The sequence below is a fragment of the Felis catus genome, chromosome B3 (genome assembly GCF_018350175.1).
Source record: "Felis catus isolate Fca126 chromosome B3, F.catus_Fca126_mat1.0, whole genome shotgun sequence".
Classification (NCBI taxonomy): Eukaryota; Metazoa; Chordata; class Mammalia; order Carnivora; family Felidae; genus Felis; species Felis catus.
Genome location: NC_058373.1, coordinates 72322079 through 72334409, shown reverse-complemented (window position 1 = coordinate 72334409; position 12331 = coordinate 72322079). Strand labels below are relative to the sequence as shown.

At 38.2% G+C, this 12331-nt stretch overlaps 2 protein-coding genes across 3 annotated transcripts in view; one reads left to right on the top strand and one right to left on the bottom strand.

The window, feature by feature from the left end:
* Positions 1 to 4543: 4543 nt before the first annotated feature.
* On the bottom strand, positions 4544 to 5497 carry LOC101099807 (olfactory receptor 1509). Its single transcript, XM_003987440.5, has one exon. It carries the CDS (start codon positions 5480 to 5482, stop codon positions 4544 to 4546), a length of 939 nt encoding a protein of 312 aa, XP_003987489.3. The 5' UTR covers positions 5483 to 5497.
* The window catches only part of LOC109500755 (olfactory receptor 10G2), a 51374-nt gene continuing 43863 nt past the window's right edge, over positions 4821 to 12331 (top strand). For both annotated transcript variants that reach the window (XM_023255575.2, XM_045059663.1), the window contains exon 1: positions 4821 to 4856. The gene's annotated coding sequence lies outside the window, so the exon portion shown is untranslated. The remainder of the gene's footprint in view (positions 4857 to 12331) is intronic.

Genomic DNA, 12331 nt, shown 5'->3' with positions numbered 1-12331 from the left:
GAAATTGTTCTAGGCACTCTGCATTTACTCCATTCTCAGAACAACTTATGAGGTAGGTGTTATGCCTGTTTGCAGTGATGAAACTAAAGCTCAAAGAGAGCAGACAGCATGCCCAAGGTCACCCAGCTAGGAAATTATGGAAGCAGAATGGTAAGTCAAGTGTATCAACATGAACTCATGCTATTTTCATTACACCATGCCACCTTTTCCTGCTTTTGTCTTGGGGTGATAAACAAAGTTTAAACAAACCTTCAGATTGCTGAGTAGCACTTGACCACATCATTCACTCAGAAGCTTGCCTCAATAGCTTGGCAAACACTAGTGAATCAGGCAAAGTGAGTTTCCTTATGACTTAGTGATGTAGAAAGAAGACTTGAGCCATTGAAGTTATTGATATCCTCAGGTGTTCAGGAAAAATCTGCCATCAGAGCAATTGAATGGGGATATCTTATTTATTCATTTGATAAATATTTACCAAGCACCTGGAAATGCAAGCTGGTGCAGCCACTCTGGAAAACAGGATGGAGATTCCTCAAAAAGCTAAAAATAGAACTACCCTACGACCCAGCAATTGCACAACTAGGCATTTATCCACGGGATACAGGTGTGCTGTTTTGAAGGGATACATGCACCCCCATGTTTACAGCAGCACTATCAACAATAGCCAAAGTATGGAAAGAGCCCAAATATCCATCGATGGATGAATGGATAAAGATGTGGTATATATATACAATGGAGTATTACTCGGCAATCAAAAAGAATGAAATCTTGCCATTTGCAACTATGTGGCTGGAACTAGAGAGTATTATGCTAAGTGAAATTAGTCAGTCAGAGAAAGACAAAAATCATATGACTTCACTCATATGAGGACTTTAAGGGACAAAACAGATGAACGTAAGGGAAGGGAAACAAAAATAATATAAAAACAGGGAAGGGGCAAAACAGAAGAGACTCATAAATATGGAGAACAAACTGAGGGTTACACGAGGGGTTATGGGAGGGGGGATGGGCTACATGGGTAAGGGGCATTAAGGAATCTACTCCTGAAATCATTGTTGCACTATATGCTAACTAATTTGGATGTAAATTCAAAAAAATAAAAAGTAAAACAAGTTAAAAAAAATATTTACCAAGCACCTATTATGTGCTAAGGGCCTCTTTGACAAAATGACATTGAAGCTAAGATCTGAAAGATGAAAAAAAGCCAAGCATGAAAAAAAGAGAGTGATGAACATTCTAGGCAGAAGAAATGGCAGGTGTAAAGACATATGTTGGAAAAAACTCTGGCGTGGTCCAAGAAATGATAGACCAATGTGGTTATAGTTTAGACTCTAAGGCAGAGAATGGTGACAGATGATAGTGAAGAGGTGAAAAGAATACTTTTATGTCCTCTCAAGGCTCAACTGACTTAAAAAGGTAACACAATGGGGAAACAAGTCTTTTTAAACGTACTGTATCAACTAGGTTGGTGGGAAAACAAATCTCAACCCTTATCTTGCATGATATATCAAAGTAAACTTACAGTGGACCACAAACCTAAAGTTTAAAGCTGAACTATAAAATTTCTAAAAGAAAACAGGAGAAAATCTTTGAGACTTTGGAGTAGGTGAAGATTTCTTAGGACACAAAAGGCATCAATCTTAAAAGTAAAAAATTGATAAATAAGAACTTAATCAAAATGTAAACTTCTGCTCTTCAAAATATATCATTTAGAAAATAAAACAGCAAGCCACGGAGTGAGAAAAAATATTGCCAGGACAAATGCAACAAAGGTCTTATATCCAGACTATACAAAAAATACTGTTGTATACTCTTACAGTGACAAGAAGACAAAAAAATAATAAATGATCAAATATCTGAAGAGACACATCACAACAAAGATATATTAAAGGATAATAAGCAAATTGAAAGGTTCTCAGCATCATCAGTCATTAGGGAAATGACAAGTAAACCACACACTCATGAGAATGCCTAAAATTAAATACCAATTTGTTGGATGTTAAACTCATATACTTCTGATGAGAGTATCAAATGATACAATCACTTTGGGGGCACCTGGGTGGTTCAGTTTGTTAAGCATCTGACTCTGGATTTTGGCTCAGGTCATGATCTCACATTTTGAGATCAAGCTCCGCATGGGGCTCCTCTCTGAGCATAGAGCCTGCTTGAGATTCTCTCCCTCCATCTCTCTCTGCCCCTCCCCTGACTCAAAAAAAATTTTTTTAATTAAAAAAATAAAAATTAAAAAATTCATACAACCACTTTGGGGGCACCTGGCTGGTACAGTCAGTGGAGCATGAGACTCTTGATCTCGGGGTCATGAGTTCAAGCCCCACAGTGGGGATAGTGTTTACTTAAAAATACATAAATAAAGAGGTGTCTGGGTGGCTCAGTTGGGCGTCTAACTTTGGCTCAGGTCATGATCTCACATTTGGGAAGTTCAGGCCCCATGTCAGGCTCTGTGCTGACAGCTTGGATCCTAGAGCCTGCTTCAGATTCTGTGTCTCCTTCTCTCTCTGCCCCTCCCCCGCTCATGCTCTGTCTATCTGTCTGTCTCTCTCTCTCTCTCTCTCAAAAAGTAAATACACATAGGGGTGCCTGGGTGGTTCAGTTGGTTAAGCGTCCCACTTCAGCTCAGGTCATGATCTCACAGTCTGTGAGTTCAAGCCCCACATCGGACTTTGTGCTGACAGCTCAGAGCCTGGAGCCTGCTTCAGATTCTGTGTCTCCCTCTCTCTCTGCCCCTCCCCTGCTCATGCTCTGTCTCCCTCTGTCTCAAAAATAAATAAAAACATTACAAATTTTTAAAAATAAAAACAAAATAAATAAAAATTAAAAATTAAAAACAAGCAAATAAATACATAAATACTAAAAATATTTTTATTTTTTTAAGTTTATTTATTTTGAGAGTGTGTATGCACATACATGAGCAGGGGGAGGGGCAGAGAGAGAGAGAGAGAGAATCCTAAGCAGGCTCCATACTCAGCACAGAGTCCAAAGTGGGGCTCATCTCACAACCATGAGATCATGACCTGAGCTGAAATCAAGAGTCGTTCACTTAACCGACTGAGTCACCCTGATGGCCCCTAAAATACTTTTAAAAGATCATACAACATCTGTGGAAAACAGCGTTGTAGTTTCTTACAAGTTAAACATACACTTACTATATGATCCAATTACTCTACTCCTAGGTATTAACCCAGGAGAAACAAAGACACGAGGCCAAAGTAACTCGTAACTAAACATTTATATCTACTTTATTCACAATTGTCAGAAACAGACAACATCCAAATGTCCATCAATAAGTGAATGAATAAACAAAGTATGGTATACCATAAGGTATTACTCAACAATAATAAAACATAAGCTACTAACACCCACAAAGACATAGGTTAATCTCAGAAACAGCATGCGGAGCAAAAGAAGTCAGGCACAGAAAAAGTTCATACTGTATGAATCAATTTATATGAAGCTCTAGGAAAGACAAATCTAATTTATAGTGACAAAAATCAGATCTTTGGATGCTTGGGTGGGGATAGAAGGATTGGCTGGGAAGGGACTGCGGAAACTTTCTGAAGTGATGGAAATGTTCTACATCTTGATTGGAAAGATGGTTACATGGGTATATATATATATATATATATATATATATATATATATATATATATACCTTTGTCAAAATTTCTCAAACTGTACATTGAAAATGCATGCATTTTATGTAATTAAATTTCACCTCAAGAAAGCTTATTTTAAAATAAGTTCTTTATACATTTCCACCTTGATTTTATCAAATAAAAGTCCTATGAAAAATACAAAATAGATCCAGGAATAATGAGAGAATCACTTTCAAAGTAACAACTCAATTCAATATAAATCAGTGAAGGCTTAAATAAACACACTGAAAATAAATCTGAAAGCAAGCTTGAAACCACTATAATTTATAAAACATAGGTGTGATATATATTGCTTCCCAGAGGCAATAGCCCACAGAATCCACAAATCAAGAAAATGTGTTCTCTCACTACTGTACTTGTTCCTGAAACTGAATCCATGCCCCAACTTGTGTTCTTTTACTAGTGAAATCAGAAGCCTTCTTGGAACTTTTCCAGATTCTTTTTCCTTACCTGTTCCACCATCATCTTTTCCTTTATTTAAGTAATAGTTAATAAATCCTTCTCTTTAATACAGAAGTCTGCCCTTCTCTGTGCCATTTTATTTATTTTTTAAAGCTATCATCATAAAACTTTGACACTTTCTTTTTTGTTGTTGTTGCTGTTGTTTATTTATTTATTTGCGGGGGGGGGGGGGGCAGAGACAGAGGTAGAGAGAGAAAATCCCAATCAGGCTCTGCACTGCCAGAGAAGAGCCCAATGTGGGGCTCAACCCACGACTGTGAGATCATAATCTGAGCCGAAACCAAGAGTCCAATGCTTAACTGATTGAGCCACCTAGCCACCCCAACGTGTCATTTTACCTATTAATTTTGTTCTTTACTTTTACTGTTAAAGATATGGCCATAATCATATTTGTAATTCCAAACCCATCATGTACCTGACTTCATGAAAAAACCTGTCTGTCTGAGATGCTTCATGGCACTTTTTACCTCCTCATTTCTCAAGGTGTAAATGAGAGGATTCAGCAAAGGAGTGACCACTGTGTAGAAGACAGATACCACCTTGTCAATGGAGAAGCTAGTGTCTGGCCGAGTGTAGATGAAGATACATGGTCCAAAAAAGAAGGCTACAACCATGAAGTGGGCTGAACAGGTAGACAAGGCTTTCCGGCGCCCTTCAGCTGACTGTTTTCTAAGAGAAACCAGGATGACCGTGTAAGAGGTGACCAAAGCCAGGAAACAGGTGAGGGAGATGGTTCCACTATTAGACACAATTAGCATTCCCGTGAGGTATGTATCTGTGCAAGCCAGCTTGATGACAGGGGGCACATCGCAGAAGTAGCTATCAATAATGTTGGGGCCACAGTAAGGTAGACGAATGGTCAAGAAGGTCTGCACCAGAGAGTGAACAGTAGCCCCCAACCAGAGAGCAAAGACAAGCTGTACACAGACCCTCATGTTCATCACATTAGAATAGTGCAATGGAGCACAGATGGCTACATAACGATCATAAGCCATAATGGTCAGCAGAAAGATCTCAGCACAAGCAAACAGATGTAGGAAGAAGAGCTGTGCAATGCAATTATCAAAGGAAATAGTCTTTATCTCTAAAAGCAAGCCCTCTAGCATCTTGGGCACAGTGACAGATGAGTGGCAGATGTCAATAAAGGACAGATTGCTCAGGAAGAAATACATGGGGGTATGGAGGCGTGGAGTAAAGACTATAGTAACTATAATGAGAGTGTTTCCCAAAAGGGTTAATACATATGTGATGGAGAATGCCAGAAAAAATAGTATCTCCAGCACCCACTTATCAGTGAGTCCCAAGAAGACAAATTCAGTCACTCTTGTTTGATTTAGAGCATCCATCCAATGAGTTTCAAAAGGACCTTGCAAGGGAAAAAAAAAGACATGAAAGCTAATTTAGCTTTAATAGTATACAAGTAGAATTAATTGAAGTGACTACATTCCCATATGAGTTGTTTATTTATTATCAAGGCATATAAAATATAAGACCAACTTAAAAGCAATTGTTACAATATACCCATGATATATCAGGAGTCATTCCAGGCACTTTATATACACCATTCTATTTAATCACAACTGCACCATGGCATAGGCATTATTGTTTCCGGCTTGCAAACGAGATAAATGAACCTTACAGGAATAAACAAGTTGCCCAAAACGCTTAGCCAGTAGTTAGCTGGCTTTTTCCATTTCAGTCTAATCCACAGATAATGCCAAATTAATCTTCCAAAATACGACTCCCAACTAAAATCTTTCACCATTTCCCCCTTCCTATCAAATTAAATGTACATGCAAAGCCTGCAACAGTCTGCTACCTATTTATTTTTCCAGTCTGGGATCCTCCTTTTTCCCCCTATGTATTCATCTCTCCAGGCAAGCAGGTTATTACGCTTCGGCCATGCTACCTCCTCCTTTAAGAAAACTTTGCTGATACAACCAAATCCTATCTCTTCTCTTTCATACCTATTTGATGGTACTGAGCTGTAAAAGAAAAGAAAATAATACATTTGTTTCTGTTCCCCCATTAAATTGAAATTTTCTTAAAAAGCAATAACTACATAAGAATCATCCTTTGCGGCACTTGGTACAGCTTCTTGCACACAGCAGGTGTTCGAAAAAAACACTTTTATTTGAACTGAACCTACCTTCTTAGATAACCTGGAAAAAAATATAATTCTTCCTTCACCATAAAGCTAAAAAATGACTTAAGAAACTTAATTTTTTTAATTCTGTAATATGATTTGTCCTCTAGGAGATATTGTTGTCTAAATACTAAAGCTATTTTGCCCCTAATTTTCTATATTGATTGGCCAGCCAAAAACTGTAACAGAGTTTAAGAAATAATTACCACAACCATAAAAAATATTTATATTCTTGATCCAACTACTTCACTTGTAGGAGTCTCCTAAGCATCCAAACTGTCAAAAAAGGTAAATGCAAGAAAATATTAATTACAGCATTATTTAAAATAACAGTCACTGGATTTTTTTTTTGAAGCTTAAATGAGTAGAGTGGAAGTTGAATAGAATTACACGCAGCCATTAAGAATGGTAGTAACAACAGATTGCCAATATGAAAAATTTTGAAATATTATGAAGAATAAGACATGAGATAAAATTTGTTTATGCATTCTCAACAGTTTAAAATATATACAGCCTGGGTGGCTCAGTCGGTTAAGCATCCGCCTCTTGATTTTGGTTCAGGTCATGATCTAACAGTCATGAGATCAAACCCCAAGCTGCCTGGCAGGGAGCCTATTTAAGATTCTCTCTCCCTCTCTCCCTTCCTCTCCCTTGCTTCAGTGTGTGTGTGTGTGTGTGTGTGTGTGTGTGTGTGTGTGTGTGTGTTCTCTCATATGAGTGTCAGGCCACAGGGCACCTGGGTAGCTCAGTCGGTTAAGCATCCAACTCTTGATCTCAGTTCAGGTCTTAATCTCAGGATCATGAGTTCAAGCCCTGTGTTGGGCTCCACACTGGGTGTGAAGCCTACTTAAAAAAATTTTTTTTTTTGCTAAAATATACCAATGCCATATAAATTATCAAAATTCAAAGAGTAGATTAGAAGAAAATATTGTAACATATATGACCAAAAAAGGATAATATTCCTATTATTTAAAGAGCTCTTAAAATATGACAAGACAGAACAAATGACAATTAAATATGGGCAAAAAGTATGAAAGGGCACATCACAGAAAGAGAAATGCAAATGGCAAATAAGTATGAATAAGAAAATACTCAACTTCAGCAGTGAGTTAAAAAAATGCTTTCTGTCTCTCTTCAGATTGGCAAAGGAATAAGAAGCTGAGTATGCTATAGACTGCTATTAGAAGTAGATATTATCAAGACCTTTTTGGAAAATGACCTGCCAGTACCTATCAAAATTCTAAATGCCCATACCTCTAACCAAGAAGCCCACTGCTAGGATTGTATTTCATGGAAATAAAGGAATAAGTAATTAAGGATAAATGTTAATTGAAGCATTTTTAGCAAAACAAGGAACTGGAAACAAATTGAATATTTATTAACAGAGATATAAGTAAATAAATTTTAGTACAGCCACAATTTGGAATATTATCTAGCCATTAAAAAGAAAGAATGAGTTGCATTGAGCACACTGACTTAAAGCGGTGGTTGTCGATATGGCCATACATTAGAACCACCTGAGGCGGGTGGAGCGGTGGGGGAGGAGGGGGGTGGAGCTTGAATTTTGCTGCACAGGCCTCACCTGAGACAATTAACGCAGGCTTTTTTAAGGGTTGGACCTGTCAGTACTTTTAAAGCTCTTTGGCATTTCCAACATATAACCGAGATCACAAACTATTAACTTCAAGGTATGTCAACAATATATTTTTAAGTAAAATGGGTGCATTATGAATATAATATGAACCAGGAGGAGAGGGAGGGAGGGAGAGAAGGAGGAAGGGAGAGAAAAAGGAAAGAAGGAGCAAACAAAGGAACAGAGGAAGGAGGGAATCAAGGGATGTGTGTGTGTGCGCATAGGCTCAAACGTATATACACACACACATACACTTACATATTCATGAATTATGTGTGCGTGTATTTATTCTTAAAAGAATAGAAAATAGGTGTGGAAGAATACACAGTTATTTTAACATTAGTTACTTGTGGAAGTATCAAATTGAAAGGAATAGTAAGATTTTATTAATTTTTATATTATACTCTATACCTGTTTAGGTTTGTGTAATAAGCACGGATTACTTTGTTGAAAAAGCAAAGTGGTAGAATCATGTGTCTGGGAAAAAAGGAAAGGAAATGAAAATGCTCACTTCATGGGATCATGAGCACATTTCTCCTTCTCCACGTCTAAGAGTTTATAATCTGGTTATGTGTTTTCTAAGACAGTATTCTTAAAATGGGGAGGATCTTTCCCATAAACTCCTGGTCAGCAATGCCCTAGCAGCAGAGAACCAAGAGCTGTTCTGCTTTCCGCGAGGAAAAAGAGGAAAGAGGCTTGTCACAACAGCACATTCAACGAATTCAAATAACTGTGACCTTTGGCCTTCACCTCCCTAAACCTCAGTTTTCTGAGCTATAAAATAGGAACTAGGTGCATCTCTTATACATGATTAGATGTAGCAAATATGCAGGTCTCCTGTTGAAAAGACTAAAAGAGAAGCAAGGAGATGGGAAGAATCTCTAGCTTCATTAGGGGCTCTGTAGCACAGAAAATGGTCGTTAAAAATTGAAGCTCATAGGTACATTTTACTTTAGAAGAATCTAATGAGAGGCACTGAATCTTGGGATTGGCTGAAATTCGCAAAGCCAGGATAATTCCCTTGATGGCCTTAGTCTGTTTCCAGGGGCAACAGATGGTAGCTGCTGCATTTTCAGACCAGAGGAATCTACACTGTGCTCGGAAAAAGAGTTTTTGCTGTTTTTTTTTTTTTTTAAGGTGGGATAATGGGGTCCCTGGATGGCTCAGTTGGTAGAGCTTGTGACTCCTGATCTCAGGGTTGTGAATTCAAGCTCCATGTTAGGTGTGGAGATTACTTAAAAATAAAATCTGGGGCGCCTAGGTGGCTCAGTCAGTTGAGCGTCCGACTTCGGCTTGAGTCATGATCTCACAGCCTGTGGGTTCAAGTCCCACATCAGGCTCTGTGCTGACAGCTTAGAGCCTGGAGCCTGTTTCAGATTCTGTGTCTTCCGCTCTCTCTGACCCTCCCCTGTTCATGCTCTGTCTCTTTCTGTCTCAAAAATAAATAAAACGTAAAAAAAAAATTTTTAAACAAATAAAATAAAATCTTTTTTAAAAATTAAGTAAATAAAAAGAGGTGGGTTGAGGTTTTAACTCTGGGATTAAGTCTCTTTAGAAAAATTAGCCTCCCTGAGCTTCAATTTTCTCATTTGTGCAAACTCAAATTATGAACCTATTTCACAGAACTGTTACAAAAGTGTTACTACATATTGCCTGGCACTTAAAATGTATATATAAAAAGTCCATTCTTTCCACTGATACCTACCAATCTCTGTGAGAAAATATCCCAAAAAGACCAGAGAAAATGTAGGTCATGTGTTTACACAACCTAAAACAAAGACCACAAAAAAGTTGATGAAAGAAAGCGAGGAGTCACTGATCAATCAAACACTATTTAGTGAATGCCCCAGCAGGATCTGTACCCAAGGAACATTCTTCCCTCAGACCTTGTCATGGCTTTTTCTGTCTCATTTTAAGTTTGTTTGTTTGTTTGTTTATCTATTTATTTTTTAGTAATCTTTACATCCAATGTGGGGCTTGAACTCACCACCTCCAGATCAAGAGTCACATGTTCCACTGACTGAGCCAGCCAGGCACCCTTATTATTCATTAATAAGGTCTTATCTCAAATATCACTCCCATGTGGAGGCTCTCCTGATGCTTATACCTAAAAGAACACTCTCTAATTACACAGTCTCCTAGTGCATCTCCTTTGTAGCACTTATAAATACCTGAAATCACCTGAATTATTTACATCTCTGTTTATCGTCTGCCTTTCCAAATATAAACCCCTTGAGGGCAAGGACTAGATCTGCCTTGTTTACTGCTACATACCCAAAACTTGTGCTCAACAATGAATGAGATCCCAAAACCCAACCCACACTATGTTGAGCCATGAGACTAAGACTTCCACGCTCCAAAACAACAGAGTCCCTCAAGAAATGCTAGGCAGTTTCTGCCCTAAAGGGTCCATAAAAACAAAAACATATGTGATTAAAACTAATAAGTATATTAAAAATAATAGTCATAAGTAATAATAATTAACTTTGAAAAGAAAAAGTATACAGTGCCTACTGGAAGTAGGAGATTTAGCTCTCTCCTGATTTTTAAAGATTCCATTCTTTTTTCCTTCTGAAAAGAAGCAGAGGACCTCCCTCAACCTTCTCAATATGTCTTTCTCTACTCCTCTCAAGCCTTTCCCACTCCTTGCCCACCATCATGCTGGTCTATTGTGTCATATCTCTTTTCTTCTCTTTTTCCCATTCCCAAAAGGAAGAGGGAAAAAGTCTGGAGAGCTTAGGAAGCATAAGAAACAATGTGGACAAGTGAGGCACATTGTAATGGCCCAATAAACCTGAAGGAAAGAAATGTACACACAGAGATGTTATGAGTGATACCTGTGCAGTGCTCATTTGCTATAAGCCCACCAAATTTCACTCATTCCCTGAATAATCCAGTAAACTCACAGATGGACTGATCCATGAATAATTTGGCAGATGGGGACTTTCAAGTGCAGAAAAAAGGACTCACGGCTTGCAAACTAAAGATGTCAAGTAGAAAATACTGAATTCAAATTATAGAGGTCAAATGAAAATTAGTTTTTAAATGCGTCTTTTATCGACTTAGTAGTGGGCTTTTTTAAAAAGAAAATTTCTTGAAAAAAGAGCTTTTTTATCTGTCGAAAGTATCAAGATTTAAGGCTTGAGGTAAACTTTTATTTCTAATTCAAAGCTTTCATCATTTACTTTTTTTTTAAGTGGGCTCCATGCCCAATGTGGGGCTTGAACTCAGGACCCTGACATCAAGAGCCACATGCTCCACCAACTGACCCATCCAGGTGTCCCCAGGGCTTTCATCGTTTAGTCTACTAATAGATCAAAAGACTAGTTTTTTAATAAATGGAGTGTTGAGAAATTAATCACAGAGATAAGGTGGCAGTAAAGTGCCCACATTCTGTGAACACCAAAGAAAATTAGAGAAGAATGTCTACTTCCTCTGACATGATTACAGGTCCTTTTAGGGGTACATGCAACCTTTAACAAGAAGTACAGTGGTGGGAATAATTGTTTTCAGGCATCCCTTCTATACAAGCCCTGGACCCAAACCTCCACACAACCAGGAAGTTATGATGGTTGTACTTCTTTCTTACGCCAACACTGATTTGTCATGGAGTCTTTCCTAGAATTACAGAGATTTGATGGGATATTAGAAAGAGAAGTGTGGAAACCCACAAAGAAACCGAAATGATACCTCTCTGACCTTATCTACTACCACCCTCCCCTTCATTCACTCAGCTCCAATTACATGGACTCCTTGCTATTCCTCAAACGCTTGGAGCACATTCGCACCTGATAGCCTTTGCACTGGTTGCTTCCTCAGCTGGGAACCTCTTCCCCTAGATACCGTAGTCAATTCTCCCATTCCCTTAGTGCCTTTCCTCAAATATCACCTTCTCACTAAGGCTTATGCTGATGACCCTACAGAAAACTGGAACTCACCCAGAATCCCCAGCATGCCTGATCCCATTTACTCTGATCTACTTTTTTATTTTTTGAAAGCATTGATCAACTTCTAACATACTATATGAATGATCTACTTAATTAGTCTATTGTTTCTTATTGTCCATCTCCTGCTCCTAGAATGTCAACTCCATGAGGGCAGGAACTTTTGTATGTTTTGTTCAATGAAGTATCCAAAGTATCTGGAAAATTACATAGGACATAGTATTAGTTCAATAAATACTTTTGAGCGATTATAACCTCTCCAATATTTTAACTTAGTCCTTTAGGAATTGATCATTAGAAATGAACTTACTGGGGTACACGGGTAACTTAGTTGGTTAAGCAGCCAACTCTTGATTTTAGCTCAGGTCATGATCTCACAGTTCATGAGTTCAAGCCCCATGTTGGGCTCTGTGTTCACTGTGTGGAGCCTACTCCAAATCTCCCTCATTCTGGCCCTCCCCCCACTCTGTCT

What these genes read in the sequence shown, in the direction of transcription:
- LOC101099807 (XM_003987440.5), bottom strand. Translation starts at nt 5,482, where the DNA reads ATGGATGCTCTAAATCAAACAAGAGTGACTGAATTTGTCTTCTTGGGA.